Below are 19,599 nucleotides of genomic sequence, written 5' to 3'. Positions count from 1 at the left end.
CGTGATAAAGACTTATTTGAACAAATTATTAGTGATATTGTCGCCTACTGGCCTCCAGAATAAAGGTATGTGGTATTTGTTTTATTACAAAGACATAGAAATAATTTTTAGAAATTGCTGACACATAACGGAAAAGATCCAAATACTTTCTTATTGAATCCACAACATAAATAACATTCAGTTAGTACGGAGTAAACGAATTATTAACAACAATGACGCGTTAGGGTACGCGCATAGTGAGGAGGTGAAGGTGGAGGTGTTGTAGGTGCAGGTCGCCGTTAACGGCGAGGTAAAACAATTTCATTAGGTTAAATGCGTGCGCGCATGGTGAGCAGGTCGCGGTAGAGGTGTAGCTCGCCACTTACAAGGAGGCCTAGCAGGATGTTTTTCGAAAACAAACTAGTTTGATTTACCTCGCTGCCTAGCTCGCGGCTTTGCTCGCTGCTTTAACGTGATTGGTCCACTCAAGGCCACGCACCCCCCAACCCCCTCTCCCGGTACACCCCGCCACTCCCTTCAGTCTGCTTTCACCCAAGTCAACGTTTAGTTCCGCTTGTTGGTTTCTGTTAGTTTTTGATAACCTGTTATCCGAAATGAAGGAAGATATTATTATTGCTGTCCAAAATCGTCCAGCCTTGTGGGACAAGAGACACAAGCAACATCACAATCGTCACGTTCTGGACAAGGAATGGAAGGAAATTGCGAAAGAACTAAAAGTTACAGGTAACTAAAAACTTTAAATTTAAACTTAAACCAGCTTTGCTGTTTTATGTGGGATATTCAGTTTAAAGTGTAATGTAAAAGTATCCATAGCAGACTTTCTAATTAATTAATATATTTTTTATCTAACATTAGTAAGTAAAAGGTTTGAAATAAGGTAAAAATTAGAAACTTGCGAATGAAATCTTTAATGAACTATAAACAAGGACACACAGTTGCAACTAAGTATTATCTTGATTACGGATTGTTTACAAAATATTCCTTGAAACTATTTCTAACTTCTTTGGCTCGATTAGATGTAGCATTTCCAGATCTACCCAATGGTTGTAAGTTCAGTTCAGTAGGGAAAGGCAGGAGTTCTGACTCATGTACACCGCAGTATCCGTCTTTGTTTATGATTATATTGTGTAAAACGCATGCAGCCTTTATTATATCGTCTGCAGTCTCAGGCAAGGTTTCAATGTAACCACTTAATATCCGCCACTTAGCAAACAGAATGCCAAAGGCACACTCAATGGTTTTTCTAGCACTTGATAGCCGTTTATTATACACTTCTTCTGCATCCCCAAGAGCTTTTTTCGAATAAGGTTTCATGAGATTCTCGCGCAAGGGATACGCTTCATCTGCAATAAAAACGTGTGGAACTTTTATATTGCTGTCAGGCAAACACTTTTCTTCGGGAATACACAATTTGTTTTGTTCCAACAACCTTCCAAAATCTGACGCCCTCAAGGTTCCCCCATCGCTTTGTTTGCCGAAACCGCCAACATCAATAAATATAAACTTGTAATGGTCATCCGCAACACCCTGTAGAACAATTGAAAAAGTCTTCTTATAATTGAAGTACATAGACCCTGAATGCGCTGGGCATTTTATTCGACAGTGTTTACCGTCCAACGCTCCGATACAGTGTGGGAATTTCCAAATCTCATAGAATCTTTTTGCAACTTGCTCATAATCTTCAATAGTTGGAACTGGCATATGCTCTGGTTGGAACGTCTCCCATAACAGTTTGCACACATTCTTAACGATTTTGCCCACTGTATTGTCTCCCATTCGAAATGAAAATCCAAGAGTTTTAAAACTGCTTCCAGTTGCCAAGTACCTGCAACCAAAGAACACAATATAACCAAAAACATAATATTAAAAATATTAGTCGTTTACGTTTTCGTGTTTTGTTCCAGATAAAGTTGTGAAGCAAATTTGGAAGAACTTGAGGCAAGAATTCAGAAAACAATTTTCCAAAACAATTAAGTCTGGAGCTGCAGCACCAGAAACACCCACATGGAAATATTACGACAGCATGGCGTTTCTCAAAGACCAGTTTTTGCCCCGCAAATCAACAGGAAACCTTGCAGATGTAATAGCAGATGACTCAGACCACGACCTAAACGAAGAGGAGTCGGAAGAAGTGACCGAGATAGGCCAAGAATGTGATGAACCTGACAATCCACAGTTGGACACAGAGAATCTGACAATAGTACCGGCGCCGGAGAGTGAATCACGCCAGCAGCAGAAATCTCATGCATCACGCCCTGCAATGCCACCAAGATTTAATACGAATGACCTGATCACAAGAACAGGATTTAAAAAAAGAATCACGACACAAGCAGCTATTGGACGGGAATTAGTGCAGTTGGAGAAAGAAAAGTTGAAGTTAAAGCAACAGAAAAGTGAGGACAGGGCAAATGACGAGGATGTTGGGTTCTTCAACTCACTGCTACCCCATGTTAAAAACCTGAATCCTAGAAAGAAAATGTTGTTCAGGATGAAAGTTCAAGAAATTCTTTTTGACATGGCATACTCACCCGAACCACCATCATCATTCTCAACAACATCAACTGTCACTAGACCTACGTCAGTAGACCACAGTACAAGCTCTCATCGCTACAGTCCCTACGACAGTTCCTCTCCTAGTACCATGGCATCACCATCACCAGTCACCTTCGCACAGCTGGTCCGCGACGTGACTTGACCATTGAACTACAACCAGGATGGCGGCGAAACATATGTTCCCGAGTACACTCACTTTTAAAAATGTCTTTGTAATGCCGTTCAGCTGGCGATAAATTAATGACGGTTTAATAGTTCTTTACGTTTTTTATAAGTACTACTATTTTTCCTTTGCGCAATTTACTTAATAATACCATTTTTTAAGATTATGTTAGGCCTACTATTATAACATTTTCAAACATTTGCAGCATTTTTATGTAGCGTACATTAATATCTTTCGTTTGTATTTTACTTTGAAAAGATCCCTGTTAGTTACTATCATTTTACCAATAAATTGTATTTTTCATGAACTGGAATTGCTTTCTTATTACCAACTCATTTTTACATACAACAAACATATTCGAGAATTAAATAACAGAAGAATATATGAAATTTATTTCTGGCACAATTTTATTGATTTTACTTCAATACATATATTTTTTATTTTAAATTTACACTGTTTATCTTTAACAAAGCATATACTTTTTAACTTACAGAACATGTGCAATTGCAGGCAGAAGGTACTGTAACTTACCTTATAGTCAGTACAAGCTGTTCTTTTGGACCGATAGGGTTAACATGCAAGTTGCAGTATTTTGTACAACTCTCCAACTTTGGAGAAATGGTTTCACATATGTACTTAAACGTTTCAGGAGTCATTCGCAAATAATTTTGAAACTTCTCAGGATAATTTTTTAGTTCATGAAAAAGATGATGATATTCACCTAGTTCCTGTCGCACTTGATTAACAGGATGTGCACTAAATGTTCGATTACTTAACGTTCCCGTAAGCCACCACTTACATGCTGAAGACATATCATCGCTATCATCACTATCTTCACTTATCATCACTGACAGAGAAAATTGTTGCAATAGGCAAAAAAGCTACCACTGTGATTAATGGATAGAAACAACACTCGACTGCTTGTGTTGACGCGTGTTTGGGGAGGGGAAAGAGCTGCGAGGCGGCGAGCTAGACGGCGAGGTAAAACCTCCTGCACTATACGATGCTACCTCCATCTGTACCTCCACCTGCACCTACACATCCAGCTACACCTCCACCTTCACCTCCTCACTATGCGCGTACCCTTAAACTCGAAGCGAATCGAGCAGAGACGCGCGGACAGTGCATGTGCAGTGAGCTGCCCGGCATCTAAGCGGGGATAGGCGAGGGGCATGCGGGGGGAAGCGATGGGAGGAGGGTCTCATATAACAGCGTGGGTGCACGAGCCAGTAGTGCGACGGCTGGTCGCAGCTGATGTATACATAATCTCATTTCGTTGCGTCTCTGCTGTGTGAATGTCATAATGACCGCTGTTTGTGAATATTGTGCCTCTTTTGTGTTGTTTTTTGTTACAGAGATTTGTATGTGAGTGTTTTGTAATATTTTATTATTCATTTGATTAATATGGCAGTGACAGTAACTGAACTTAAAGAACTTAGGTTTTCTAACTTATCCCTCGAAAGAAAGGTTGAAATTAAAGTAAGTGGAAAACCGACCCCCCAACTTAACATTGTTCACATAACCAAAGGTAAGAATAGAGACTTTAAGAGGGAATTCAATCAAAACGTATATACCAGAACCCCGTGGATTTGTGGATGTGAACAAAGCAATAGATTTTATTGCTTCCCCTGTTTACTTTTTTCGAAGCAAACTGGTGAATCTAACTGGGTAAAATATGGGGTTGCTGATCTTTCCCATTTGCAATCAAAAATCAGAAAACATGAATGTTCTCAGTCACACTTAAACTCAGTTTTGGAATTTAATATTTTGGGCAAGTTAGACATTCGACAGCAGCTAGACTGTGCTTACAGGGAAAATATTAAAAAGCACAACAAACAGGTTACTAAAAATCGTTATGTGCTTTCCAAAACTAATTGATTGTATTAATTTTTGTGGGGCGTTTGAGTTAGCACTCAGAGGCCATCGTGAGCAAGATGATTCTTCAAATCTTGGCGTTTTTAGGGGACTAGTAAATTTCTCAGCAGAATTTGATGCTTCATTGAAAGAACATCTGGACAATGCAACAGTGTTTAAAGGTACATCTAAAAGTATCCAAAACGAATTGCTTGATTGCATGCTTGCCGTTTGCCAGGACAACATAAAACAATAGATAAAAACTACTAGGTTTTTATCGTTGATCGCTGATGAAACTACTGAAATTTCATCAACATTTCAATTAGTCATAGTTTTCCGCTATGTCTTGCCTGATGGCCAACCTGTAGAACGATTTTGGCAGTTTGTTCAACCCACTGGTCACGATGCTGACTCAATAGCTAGATGTATTAAAAGTGCAATACAAAGTGTTGTAGACGATCCAAGCAAACTTATATCACAAAGCTATGATGGCGCTAGTGTAATGAGTGGACATCATGCAGGGGTACAGACTCTTGTTAAGCAAATGTATCCCCACGCATTTTATGTTCATTGCTATGCACACCAACTGAATTTGGTAGTTGGACAGGCTACAAGCCAAAACCAACAAGTGAGAATTTTTTTTTCAAATTTGAGTGATTTGACCAACTTCTTTAGCAATTCTCCACAAAGAGTTGCAGTTTTAGACACAATAGTTGGCAGAAGAATCCCTCGTGCTTCCGCAACTAGATGGAACTTCAAGAGCCGTACAGTCAACACTGTGTATGAATACAGAGAAGATTTAATTGCTTGCATGGAGGAAATAGAGGCCTCATCACATCAAGCAATCACTATCACCAAAGCAGGGGCAATCAGACGTATGTTAGAGGATCCCAACTTTATATTTTGGCTCGCAGTGTTCCATAAAATCATGCCCCATGTTGACATTTTGTATAATCAACTACAGCTTACATACACCGATGCTGTGCGAACAAAGAAAAATGTCGAAACATTTATTGAATGCGTCGAAAAAGAAAGGCAAAACATGGATAGTGTCAAAATTGAAGTTGATCAACTACCTATGCCTGTGAAAAGAGCCCGACGTGATGAAAATATTCATGTGACGAGGACAATTGCCGCAAAAGAGGTGTGTGATGTTATTTCCAATCAAATAAAAGAGAGATACTCTTTTTTGACACACCATTCAGCGGTTTCTCTGTTTGATTCAAAAAAGTTCACGCACTATGAGAAAACGTTTCCCATTCAACTTTTGGAAGAAACAGTGCAGGTGTATTCATTTTTAGACAAAGAACGATTGAAAACAGAACTTTCAGTGATCTACAAACGAAAAGATTTTCAAGTCATAAACGGGACTGTGCCGTTGTTACAGTTCGTTATTGAGAATGGCTTACAGACTTCATTTTCAGAAACTCACAAACTTTTGACCATTGTTTCTACCATCCATATGACTACTGCGGAGGCGGAACGGTGCTTTTCGATCTTAAAACGCATCAAGACATTTTTGAGAAGTACCATGGGGCAAGAAAGACTAACAGCATTGGCTATGTTGTCTGTGGAAAATGGTATGATCAGGAGTATACCTAACTTTAATGAGCGTGTAATCGATGTTTTTGCTAGGCAAAAAGAAAGAAGGATGGACTTCAACTTTAAAAACTGTACATGAACTAATCATCTTACAAAGAGTGTTTTTGGAGAAAAACTGTGTATAAAATGCTGAACTATGATTTCATGAAACATTTAGTTAATTTTCAATTAGCCTATTTAACCTATTTTCAAAGTTACTTATAACCTTACATTTTTCTTTGTATCAAGAAAAATAAGATTGTATTCACATTATCTTTCTTTTATTTCCATGTTCATAAACATTTTGTTAGCCAATAAATCAGTTATATTTGCTAATTACTTTCTGGGCTATAAGCAATTATTAAAATGCAAGTAGTCAAATATCGTTGCAAATTTTAAGGGGTTTCTTTTTACGAATTATTCATTCCACAGCACGAAATAACTCACAGTCTTGTACACCTTTTACAAACAAATCAATTTGGTGCTATAAAGAGCCTAAAAGGACTGAAATATTTTGTTTACTATTATATTGAGACGATAACTATGTTGGCGACGTAAGTTAATTATCTAATCCTTCTGTTATTTTCTTGTGTGCACCCCCGTGACCACTTATCAGGAGCCGCCACTGATTGAGGTAATATGTGAAAAGCAATTACACGTGTTGCCTTTGTTAAACATTCTGTTAATGACTTTTTCAATGAGGATGAATCTACTCCTACTCAGTTTGAAACTACTAATAAAAACATTAGTGGTGAACACCAATCTGAACAAATTATAGAACAGGACCCAACAGCAGAAGACAATCAATCATCAGAAGAAATAAATGACAGTTTTAATGTGACTGAGCAGGGTGATGAATCTTCTCAGCCTGAAACTTCTAACAACAACACTGATGCTGGACACCAAACTGAAAACAAAACACAACCAAAACGAAAGAAGAGGCACCAAGTGAACCCAGCAACTTGGAACGTTAATAAAAATAAAGAGCAAAGAAAATTAGGGAAAGAATACTGCGGGAGAAAAAAATAGATGGATTAAACGATTATAATGTAAAAAGAAAAGCCAGATCAATGAAAGCAAGGTGTACATGTGACAGAAAACAAAACAGCTTGCTTCAATGTGGAAAGCTGTCCGAGGACGAAAGGAAAAAAAAACTTTGAAGAATATTGGAGTTTGGACTGGCCTGCGAAAAAGCTTTTTGTGAGTTTTTTGACTAGAAAAACAAACACAGTTAGAGCTAGAGACCGTAAACAAGAAACCACTAGTAGAAGACAAAATTCCTGTCAATACTTTTTGAAAAACAGTGGCACTCCAGTTCGTGTGTGTAAGACGATGTTTTTAGGTACTCTGGGGATTGGTGAGTGGACTTTGGCAAACAAAAGATAACGCAGAAAAAGATTTAACAACAGATGAAGAAAATTTGGTGAATGAAGTTGAGGCCACTGGATCAGCTCCTAAGAAGCTAAGAAAAGCAATAGAAGTGCAATCATTAGATGAGTTTTTTGCTGGCCTACCAAAAGTGGAATCCCATTATTGCCGCAAGAGAACGTCTAAGTTGTACCTCGAGCCCAACTGGCAATCAAAGAAAAATCTTTTTTTATTTTACAAAAACGACTGGTGTAAAAAAAAGAATGTGACTCCACTTTCTGAAACAAAATTTTTACAAGTTTTTGAAGACAACAACTTGGCTTTGTTCCAGCCAAAAAAAGATGCTTGTGATACTTGTGAAGCTTTCAAGTCTGGAAACTTAAGTCAAGAACTGTACGAAGCACACATCTTAAGAAAAGATGAAGCAAGAGCAGAAAAAGACTTAGACAAAGAAAATCCCACCTGTGTAACGCTCACCATGGACTTGCAGTCTTTGCTTCTTTGTCCAAGATCTAACGTGTCAGCTCTGTACTACAAAATGAAGTTGTCCGTCCACAACTTCACAGCATTTAACGTAAACACCAAGCAAGGCTTCTGTTACTTGTGGAATGAAAGTGAAGAGGGGCTTACATCGAATGAATTTGCAACCATAATTTCAGATTTGGTGCTTTCACACATTCCCTTGCCTGAAGACAAAAACAAAATCGTCATTTTTAGTGATAGGTGTTCCTACCAAAACCGTTGTACAAATGTTTCTAATGCGCTTCTACACATAGCATGTACGAAACAAGTAGTAATAGAACAAAAATTTCTTGAGGTTGGACATACTCAAATGGAGGCTGATGCAATGCACGCATGCATTGAGCGGAAGCTGAAGAACAAAAAAATTAATGTTCCCGCAGATTACGTGACGGTTTGTGAAGAAGCAAGACCATCTGCACCATACTCTGTAAAGTATTTAAGTCACAAGGATTTCAAAAACTTTGACAAAAACTTAGTGTACAACAGCATTAGACCTGGAAGAGGTACTGGATCGCCCAAAGTTGTGGATTTACGTGCTCTAAGGTATCTTCCAGAAAAAACCATACAATTCAAGCTCAACTTTTCAGATGAGTGGCACAACTTGCCGCAAAGAAAGAACAAGTCAGTGCAGCCCTCAACTACTGACAGTTTACCTTATCTTTATTCAGAGAGAATAAAAATAAAGAAAAGGAAGTTTGAAGATTGTCAAGACCTGAAACTTGTTTTAGAACCTGACTTCCACACTTTCTACGACAACATTCCTTATTGTTAGGTTTTAGTTATTACTCCAAACTTTTTGTTTCTCAGTTAAGAGCAGTTAAATAAGTTTTGTGCTTTGTAACATAGCTTTTAGATCTCATTTACTCATCAAAATGAGTTAAATCTTGTTTTTGAGTTGCAAACCTAAAGTTACTCTATATTATTTTTTTTTAACAAAATGTCTTAACACAGTAATACATAAAGTAATGTGTTAATTTTTTAAGTAAAATTGTACAAACTTATGCATTAAAGATGAGTTTTATAATCTTTCTTCAGTGTTTATATCCCTTATTTACTGGTTTTGTTTACAGAAGGTTTATACATCACTACTATGAAAAGCACGTATCTCCACTATAAACTGTAAGAAAAACTCCTAACTCCAACAAGAAATTGTTGTTTATACAACTAATATTACACATTTGAACTAAAATATAGGTGTAGTTTACCAATTTAAATTAGTTAAAAAAACTATAACTTACTATATTAAAATATAGTAATGTTTTTACTGCCTACTAGAAAGTTTACTGTTTTGGAGTTACGAGGTCTACTAATTTGGGTATCGATATGGAATAATAATAAGTTAACGTGAAGAAAGCTTATATTTTAAACAGAAAACTGTTTTTGGTTATTACAAACCTCAATAACAATCAAAATATTTTTCTTTTACTCGAATACATGTGTGAATACAACCCAATCAGTAAACAATTTTCCAAAGTGATATAGGTGTATACTTTTATGTGGTAGAAGTTTGAAATAATATGTTTAGCTTGTAATAGAGGTCGTCTGGACCCAGCTCCGTCAGGGATCTTCTTTAGAAAAACAAATTATAGTAAACAATTTATGGCATGGCTGTCGTCTTCTAGGTTTTAAAATGCTTTAAAAATCCTAAATTTGTCTTGAAAGTAGTGAAATAATTTTCAGTTTTGATTCTACGAAAGGTATCGGTATTCGGTAGGGAAAAGCAGTGTTAAACCATATGCCACGAGATGGGCTACTCATTAAGTATTTTTATTGCGACCTTCAAAATCTTGAACCTCAAATGGGTTCCAAGCTACTAAAAAATAATTTAAATTATAATTTTTGTGTATATATATATATAATTATATATATTGAATAAGAACTTCCAAAACGGATTGGGTTGTTGGAAAACAAGTGCGCAAAATATTAACCCGGGATAGGTAGCGTCGTTAGGTTGCGCCTAACAAAAACGTTTGTTATATAGATTTTTTTTTAATTTTAGACTCAAACTTTTCAAACTCCAGCTATTCTCAAATGAGTATTTGAGTCACGTTTTTGAAGTTGTTATGCGATGATTCACGCACACGTGGTCTGTGAGAGGGAGGGGGAAGTGCGCCCCGCCGGCTTTGTTAGTCTGCGCCTCGCCACGATACCGACCGCGTCGCTGGCAGTGTTAGGTGCGCTATAACCTCGATACCTTTGGCGTTATTGTTTTGTTCATTTTACGCTGTTGTGATGTTCTATTGATAAGTGTTACAGTGACGTTATAATGGCTTACAGACCTAGTGATTCTGTTCTTTTGAGTTGGATAGAAGAAGAGAACGATGTCGCTACTGATGAAACTTTTGCTTCTGATTGTGAAAGTGACGCTACTACTGAAAATTCTCCACATCATACTGATACGGAGCAATCCAATGATTCTGCTAGTGATGAAAGAGCCAATCTCCCAATTTCTGAACCACCTAACCCTCCAATTCTTCAGTGTATACCTTCCAGAACCACATTGCAGCCCTCAAGTCAGCATAGAAGCCAGAAACGTCCACCTGTAACAGCTACAATGCAGCCGTCTGGAATCCAATATACTGGAAAGGACGAGCATACTAATTGGCAAGTACATAAACAACAAAATAAGAAAAGAAAAACTATTAAGAATAATATTATTACTAAACTGCCCGGCGTAAAAGGTGAAGCGAAAAACCGGAAAAGCGCTGTAGATTGTTGGAAATTGTTTATTTCTGATGAAACTAACAATGATATTGTATATTTTACAAATGCAAAGCTATCTAAAATGGCCAATTCGTATCAAAAGAAGGAAAAAGACTGCCCCCAAACTAACTTTGATGAACTATTAGCCTTTTTTGGTGTTCTATACATGTTGGGTGTAAAGAAAAGCAACCATTTGAACACATCAGAAATGTGGGAAACTAATGGTACAGCTCCAGAGTTTTTCAGAGCAATAATGTGTGAAAGACGTTTTCACCAGTTGTATAGGGCTATTCGGTTCGATGACAAGGGAACTCGAAATGCTCGTAAAAAATTGACAACCTGGCTCCAATCAGAAAGGTTTTTGAGAGTTTCGTCAGTAGTTGTAATTCAAGTTATACACCTGGGGAATACCTAACAATAGATGAAATGTTAGAGGGTTTTCGCGGAAGATGTATGTTCCGCCAGTATATCAGCAGTAAACCTGACAAATATGGAATTAAAATTTATGCGATGTTTGATGCCAGAACCTTTTTTACAGTTAATATGGAAATTTATCCTGGTAAACAACCAGCCGGATGTCCTTACCCTACAGACAATTCTGCAGCCGCAGTCGTAAAGAGAATATTCCGACCCATTGACAAATCTGGCAGGAACATTACTATGGATAATTATTTTACTTCAGTTCCACTTGCCAATGATCTGTATGCTATATTTTTTTTTTTTTTTTTTTTTTTTTTTTTTTTTTTTTTTTTTTTTTTTTATAAGGGGCAAAAAACGCTGAGGTTATCATTGCCCTCAAGAAAGAATTGACACCTACTCGTATCTGGTAGTGTCAATTAGGTACATACAGATTACATTGTATATAACAAAAATAGGAATTACGACAAGTAGGTGAGTAAATAATTTATACTTAAAACTAGATAACAATAAATATAACAAGGGAAAGACTGTAGAGAGGTCTTAACCTATATAAAGACTAAAACGATAAATAGAACATAAATAAGGACAAGGTACATAACATTGATTAAATAAACTGTAAAAACTTAACAAATTTTACTGCCACCAAGAAAGCTGTAAAGGGGCTAATTTGGCAGCTGTCAAGATAATGATACATAAAATAAATAATAAAATTTATAAATATTAACAACAATAGATAATCTGAATAAATAAGTTTAACATTAAATTATATTTTATTAATCAGCGACGTTGCATTCAGAAAACACAGCAATCTTTGAGTTGCCGTCTCGTCATCACAAAGAATATCGTTCAACGAAGCCGGCAGATTCGAGTTGCGCCTATGTACCGAATAGCGAGGGCAGTCAACAAGCACATGTTTGACAGTAATGACAGTGTCACATGTGACGCAGACCGGAGGATCATCTCTACTCATGAGGAAGCCATGTGTGAGAAGCGTGTGGCCTAGCCGCAGGCGACACAACACAACCTCCTCACGACGACTCGGGCGGTTTCGCTGTCTCCCAGAGTCCAACGCAGTCTTTAATACGTCGCAACTTGTTGTTGACGACTGCCTGCCAATCGCTATTCCATTTGGCTTTCAGTTTGCCCTTCACCACCGGGGTAATGTCGGAAGAAATCATCCGTGCGGTGTAAGGCTCGAGTTGTAATGCTTCCTTAGCTCCTCTATCTGCCAGCTCGTTTCCGGATACTCCAATGTGTCCAGGTACCCAGACAAGGAAGACAGCAACACCTTCGGACTGAAGGGAAGACAAAGAGTGCCATATTTCGCGGATGATGATGTGTTTTGAAAACATGTCGCTGATGGCTTGTATACCACTAAGGGAGTCGCTGCAGATAACCAATTTTTTAGTCACAGGAAACGTTATATTTAGGGCCTTTTGGATGGCTGTTAATTCGGCCGTGAAAATGGAAGAGTCGTTGGGGAGACGAAATCCGTACTGTCTTACCCCAGTGACGAAAGCACATCCAGTTCTACAACGTTCCTTTGACCCGTCAGTATAGACAACATCGCAAGGTGCGAGGCTGCCTAGTATTTGACGGAATTCTTGTTGGTAGACTGTTTCTGGAGTGGAGACTTTTTTAAACCTAGAGAGATTTAAAATAGTTGTAGGCATTGAGACGCTCCAGGGTGGGATATCACATTGATGAACGACTTTAAACTGGTAATCGTTTAGGCCTATTTCATAAGCGTAGGATTTGGCCCTAACGCCTAAGGGTGAAAGGAAGATTTGGTCTCGCTAGGAAAGAATTATAGAGTGGATTTCGCAGGACCGGTTCAAACGCAGGGTTTTCTGGCTTCCCTGAAAGAGCGTGAACATAGTTTAGGGACAGTTGTTGTCGTCTATGCGAAAGAGGGGGTTCTCCCGTTTCTGCGAGAAGACTGTTAATAGGAGAAGATCGAAAAGCTCCAGTGGCCAGTCTTAAAGCAGAATTATGGACTGGGTCAAGCATTTTGAGAGCACTGGGTCTTGCGGACCCATATGCTTGACATCCATAATCTAGACAGGAGCGGATGGTGGCTTTGTAGAACCTGAGCATGCATGTCCTGTCAGCCCCCCATTTTGTTCCGCTTAAAGCTCTCAGTATGTTCAAGCGCTTCACGCATCGATCTTTTAGGTCTTTCAGGTGAGGCACCCAAGTTAGCCGGGTATCAAATGTGAGACCCAGGAATCTGATATTGTCACAAGTAGTGATTGTCTGACCCAGCAAAGAGAGCGTTGGCTGCTCAACGGTACGCATTCTGGAGAAAACGATGGCTTTTGTTTTAGGTGGCGAAATAGAAAAACCCGTAACTCCGCACCACTGCTCAAGCCTGTTGATGGTAAGCTGTAAAGCTCTCTCCCCCACCGCTAGCTTCTTTGTAGAAATGTAAATAGAGAAATCATCTACAAACAAAGAACAGCGCACAGGAGGGGTAACGCAAGACGATATGTTATTGATTGCAATGGCAAACAGAGTACAGCTTAGAACGCTACCTTGTGGAATACCATTTTCCAGCGTGAATGAATCGGAAATGGTTGTCCCAAGTTTGACCTGTATGGTTCTTTCCGACAAGAAGCCCTGTATGAAAGAAACCATGTGGCCCCCTACACCCCAAGATATTAAAGCATTTAATATCCCCCTTCTCCAAGCTTTGTCATAAGCCTTGGAAATGTCGAAGAATACAGCGATCAACTGTTTTCTTTCAATAAAGGAATTCAGGATTGCCGATTCCAAGGCAAGTAGATGGTCACTTGTAGACCGGCCTTGTCGGAATCCGCACTGGGAAGGTGAAAGAAGATGATTTTTCTCCAGAAACCAAACAAGGCGTCTGTTGACCATCCTTTCGAATACTTTGCAGAGACTGCTAGTAAGCGAAATTGGTCTATAGCTTCCTGGAGAAGTTCTATCTTGGCCCGGTTTTTGGAGAGCGATAATGTGTGAACGACGCCAAGAATTAGGGAATGTGTTTTCTAAATATATTCTATTATATAATTTTAGAAGATCTTGTTTTCCATCCTCCGTCAGGTTCCGCAACATGGCATAATGTATGTTATCGGGACCTGGAGCAGAATTTGATGTCGCCTTTAGTGATGAATCAAGTTCATCAATGGTAAAGGGAAGGTTTAAAGGAGAGTTGTTGTTAATATTTAAATTTAGAGGATGTCTTTCTGTATTTGTTTTGAAATTTTGAAACTCCCTATTGTAAGATGACGTTTTTGAAATTTCCGCAAAATGTGAGCCGAGTAAATTGGAAACTGTCAAGGGATCAGTTACCACATCGGTACCATTTTTCAGAGCAATAAAAGAAGGTGGGGAGGTCTTACAGCAAACAGATCGAAGCTTCCTCCAAACATCAGATGCAGGAGTAGTTCGTTTTATTTGATCTGTGTAGTCCAGCCAGGACTGCCGCCGTCTCTGTCTAAAAACCTGTCTTGCTTTTGCCCGTGCTCTTCTGTACCTACTTAAATTTTCTTCATTCGGTGATCTGTTGAACTGTCTTAAACATTTTCGACGCTCCTTTAGAGCCGCCGAACATTCTTCAGACCACCAAGAAACCTGGCGTTTGTTTGGTGAACCTGAGGATTTTGGAATGCTTCGCTCTGCGGATGTTATAATATTGGTTGTAAATAATTCAGTAGCTGTATTTATGTCGTTTAATTCGATATTAGTAGTTTGAGAAACTATGTTCCTTTTGTACTCGTTCCAGTCAGCCCTCTTAATTTTCCACCTGGGACACCTGCCTGTCAAAGATGGGAAGGATTGAAAAGCCACGGCAATGGGCGCATGGTCACTCCCTGACAGGTCGGGAAGTACGGACCAATGCACTCGAGTTGCCACGACCGGACTGCAGATTGACAGGTCGATTGCCGACCATATGCCAGTCCTAGGGCACATGTAAGTGGCCGACTCGTCATTGAGAACGACCGCTGCCACTTCATCCCACAATCCCGCAACCATGTTACCCCTCCGATCAGAATGGCTGGAACCCCAAGAGCGATGATGTGCATTGAAATCACCAACCATCAAGAAAGGAGAAGGGAGTTGGCTGTACAGATCACGTAGATCATCAAGAGATAAATCAAAAGGGGAAGGTGGGATATATATGGAGCAGATGGTTAATTTAAAAGGAACGTCGATTGAAACTGCTACTGCCTGGAGGTTTGTGACGATGTTCAAGGCTCTAGCATTAACAGAAGAATCTGCTAGAATAGCCACACCTCCACAGGCAATTTGTTGGTGATGATCTAGGCGAAAGATGTCATAACCATTTTGTTTGAAAAGAGTATGAGGAGACAATTTTGTCTCTTGTAGGCAAATAAATTTAGGTTTTCTTGTATTGATAAGTAATTTTAAGTCTTCAAACCATTAATATTCCATTGTAACAGCATTTTATATTATATTATATATTTTTATTTTGTGCTAGTTCATCGTAATTTTTTTTCTTTGTTTAGATACAGGACGGAAGTTACCATGAACAGTTTGGAACTCTGTCTGCATCTCCAAAGGGTCCTCAACCATATCATCATCAAGTGATAATTGGGAGGATTTGGACGAGGATGGATTAGTCTTTTTTTACTAGGAATTTGGATCTGTTTTCTGATTTTTCTTGTATATTCTTTTTTAGTTTGTCGGCGAGTTTTTTCCTCTCTTCCAAAGATAAGGCGGGTTTCGTATTTTGTTGCACCCTATCTCTGAAAGTAGGAGTAAACTGTTGGGCGACCTTGAATGTGTGTGTTGGATTTAGTATGGGGCGTGTGGACTGCTTGGGAAGGATTACCGGTGGATGCCAACGGATGTTGTCCGGTACCGGCTGCAAGCTGCTTAACCAAAGCGGCAACCTGTTCTGTTAATTTGAGTACCATACCCTCCAAGGCGGTACATGACGGGCACTGTGCGGATTGTACTGGGGCTGAAGCAGCTTCAGAGTACGAGACTCCCTTTTTAGGGGTTGGAGCGATTCTTCTCCTGTACTCTTTGCGGGCTTCGTTAAAGGAGAGTTTGTTAAGAGTAACAATCTTCAATACTTCCTTTTCTTCTAAGTAAACTCTACACTCCTTCGAGGTGGCCGCGTGTTTTCCCTTACAGTTCACGCATCTGACGTCGTTCTAGCAACCTTCCTCTTGGTGGCCTTCATCGCCGCAACGGGAACAAGTCTCAGGGCCCGAGCACGTCTTAGTAGAGTGCCCGAATCTCTGACAACGGAAACACCGCTGCGGATTTTTGAAGTATGGCCGTACAGTCAGGGACAAGTACCCAGCCTTAATAGTTTTTGGGGGTTGAGGAAATGCAAAGGTCAGAATTAGACCAGGAGTAGGAACCTTTCTCCCATTCTCCGTCCGAAGCATCCTGACCACATCGGTCACCATTTCACACTGCAGCTCGTCCTTGATTTCTTCCTCACTACACTCCATCAGGTCACGGCAGAAGACGATCCCCTTGGAGGTGTTCAGTGAGGAGTGCGGTTGAACGACGACTTCCACCTGATCAAAAAAGTTTGTCATCTGAAGGAACTTCTTGGCTTGGATGTAGTTTGCAGCCTCCACCAAGATAGTTCCATTTCTCAGTTTGCTTACAGATTTAGGCTGACCGCCTGAGGAAACAAAAGCTTTGTTTATAAGGAAAGGACTAACCTTCGTTAGAGTTTTGCCCTCATCCTTATGACTAACGATTAGGTATAGTGGAGTTGGAACGTTCATATTTTCTGCGTTTAATTTTTCTTCCACTTTCCTTTGTTTTACATACGATTCATTTTCAGAATCCGACAACTGTCGCTTTTTCTCTGGATCGTTGTCTCTTTCTCCGAATTCTTGCCCTAAGGGTGGGGTGGTTTGAGTATCCACCAGCGCATCGTGTTTAGTAGTGCGGGCCGATTCACCGGGAGCGGGCATGCCCTCGGGTGTCCACAAACCGTAGCTTGGGGGACAACCCTACCTCAGTTCCCCGAGGCCCGGTTTCCATCGATTACCAAGTCGGGAATACGCGCACAACTTGGACTCGCACGTGGCAAACAGGGGCTCCGACACCCCTGCCTACTGAACACTTCCTGACCAAGGACCGAAGTGGCTGGCTTCTGAACCAGTACATGACTTACGCCTCGGCAGAGACAAGCTCACATCAGCTCTCACCGACACCAGATAGGGCACCTAGTGCCGGCTTAAGCACTCCCAGCGAGCCATGTACTGGAACGGTCAGAGGACGGGTACTTAAAAGACCCTGGAGGGGGATTTGGTAGGAATTAGGAAATGGTTAGGTGGGAAGAGGCAGTTTAACGTCATACTCAGGACGTGATCTGTATGCTAACCATAGGACAACAATAGTAGGCACAATCAGAAAAAACAAGCCTCAATTACCACCAGAATTTTTGAATGTCAAGGAAAGACCAGTTGGAAGCAGTATGTTTGGATTCGGCAAAGAACCTAATAATACTTTGTTAGTTTCATATGTGCCCAAGAAAAATAAAAATGTTCTTATGCTTTCCACTCTACATGATGATGATACCATCGACCCTGAAACCGGAGATGACAACAAACCAGAAGTCATTACTTTTTATAATTTAACTAAAGGAGGTGTTGATGTTGTTGATAGGAAGAAAAAAGACTATAGTGTCAAAAGAGTCAACAACAGATGGCCTCTAGTAATCTTCTGTGGTCTTCTTGATCTGGCTACTGTCAATGCCCAGATCATTTATTTCTCAAATACGGGAGATACAATTCCAAGAAGAAAATTCATCACCAATCTTGCAATGGACCTGGTCAAACCACATCTTTTGAGACGTGCCTCAGTCGATGTGCTATCAATTGGACTCAGACAGTCAATCAAAAACGTTCTTGGCCAAGACCTTCCTGTCAGGAATGAGAGACAAGGTAATTATTGCTCAATATACGCGTACTTTATGTTTCCAAAGAAAATTAAATTGAACAACAAATAGTATTGATATAAATGTAAACTATAATCATTAATAGTACATAAACATAATTATAATAACTATGGTATGTGTCTTTATCTTTGCAGAAACATTCGGGCGGAAACCAAGGTGTGCCTACTGCCCCGTACGAAAGAACCGATTTACCTCAGTCTGCTGTGGTAATTGCAGAAAATCTATTTGCAAAGAGCATACTGGACAAACAAAAATAGTATGCAGTGAATGTGTTTCCCAAGAAGTCCAAACAACCGACTGAAGAGAACATTTTAGGGGAAAACATTTGTCATTGACGATTTGTTTGAGCTATTTTTATTGACATGAATTTTAGATGAACAATTCTAATTATACTTTCACTTAGCAATGTAATACTTGTGTTACTTTCATCCCTCTCTTGATATTTACCATAATATTAAACACATTCTAATAAGTTAAACTAGTTTCCGATCATGTCACAATGTAATACCAGATAGAAATGTAGGTATTTACATTATGTATATATATATATATATATAAAATGGATGTAATATATGTATGTTAAAATTTATAAGAATACTATAAATGTTATAAAATTTATTCAAACTGCCAAAACAAGTCTGTATAAGCACACTAAACTGATGTTAGGGAGCGCCTATACGCGCTACCTCTCGTGTTCCTTACGATAACGCTACCGATCCCGGGTTAAGGACTATTTAGGAGCTGGGTGTATCGAGTCATCAGCCGATATGGTCGAGAAACAAAACATAGGTTGGGACCGGAAGATGAGGTGAAAAACAGATTGGAATGCGGAAGAGCGAGCAGCCGACTAAGTTCGTGGCCCGTGGAATCTCTGCATGGCGCGCCACACCACCAAGTCTGTTTTCTACCAAAACCACATATCGTCACCTTAAATGTAAAACCTCGTAAATCAACTTTTTTTTAAATTGAGATTTTGATGTATTTAGTTGTAAAACCTCATATCACACAATACAGCTCTCAGAAACAAAAAAAAATGCACCACAGTGCCATCTATTGAGAAAAAAAAGAATCACGCACATCAGTAGGCAGCCATTGTTTAGTTGGAAAGCTTGTAAAAGCAGTGATTTTTGTGAGTTATGGTCCTAGTTTTTCACTTTGTTTTTTTATGATGTTTTGTATTGTTTAAGCTTTCACCAGGGATGTAATCAACAATAGACCATGGCTAAGCAGGTAAGTTTAGTATTTATTGTACAATTACAAAGAAAAGGCCTAATTTAAAACAGTGAGTTAAATTGAAAACCTTTTAAATCAGTTAAGTTTACCTTCTTGACAGTAAAACCTCGTATATCTGATATACGAGTTTTTCATACTTGTTTTTGTCTAACCTAAACATATGTATTCAATGGGTTTTTGTTGATATAAGAGGTTTTCATTTTATACAAAAAACATTAAACCATCGTAACTTTTTTTAATTTTTATTTATTGTTAGGTTTTATTAGAAATAATACAGAACTGT

The 19,599-nt window shown here is 39.1% G+C and overlaps 1 protein-coding gene across 1 annotated transcript; it reads left to right on the top strand.

Annotated features, from left to right (window-relative positions):
* The first annotated feature begins 273 nt into the window (after nucleotides 1–273).
* Nucleotides 274–2,695, top strand: LOC124358526. Its single transcript, XM_046810824.1, has 2 exons — nucleotides 274–723; nucleotides 1,905–2,695. Exons 1-2 carry the CDS (start codon nucleotides 594–596, stop codon nucleotides 2,693–2,695), a joined length of 921 nt encoding a protein of 306 aa, XP_046666780.1. The 5' UTR covers nucleotides 274–593.
* Nucleotides 2,696–19,599: the final 16,904 nt, after the last annotated feature.

The sequence above is a fragment of the Homalodisca vitripennis genome, chromosome 3 (assembly GCF_021130785.1).
Source record: "Homalodisca vitripennis isolate AUS2020 chromosome 3, UT_GWSS_2.1, whole genome shotgun sequence".
NCBI lineage: Eukaryota > Metazoa > Arthropoda > Insecta > Hemiptera > Cicadellidae > Homalodisca > Homalodisca vitripennis.
Note: the sequence above shows the minus strand (reverse complement) of the source record. Positions and strands in the feature narration are given on the sequence as shown.

Bases quoted from the DNA above. Each gene is read 5' to 3' on its own strand.
- LOC124358526 (XM_046810824.1), top strand. From the start codon at position 594: ATGAAGGAAGATATTATTATTGCTGTCCAAAATCGTCCAGCCTTGTGG. The intron at 724-1,904 runs GTAACTAAAAAC...GTTTTGTTCCAG, and splicing joins GAAAGAACTAAAAGTTACAG to ATAAAGTTGTGAAGCAAATT.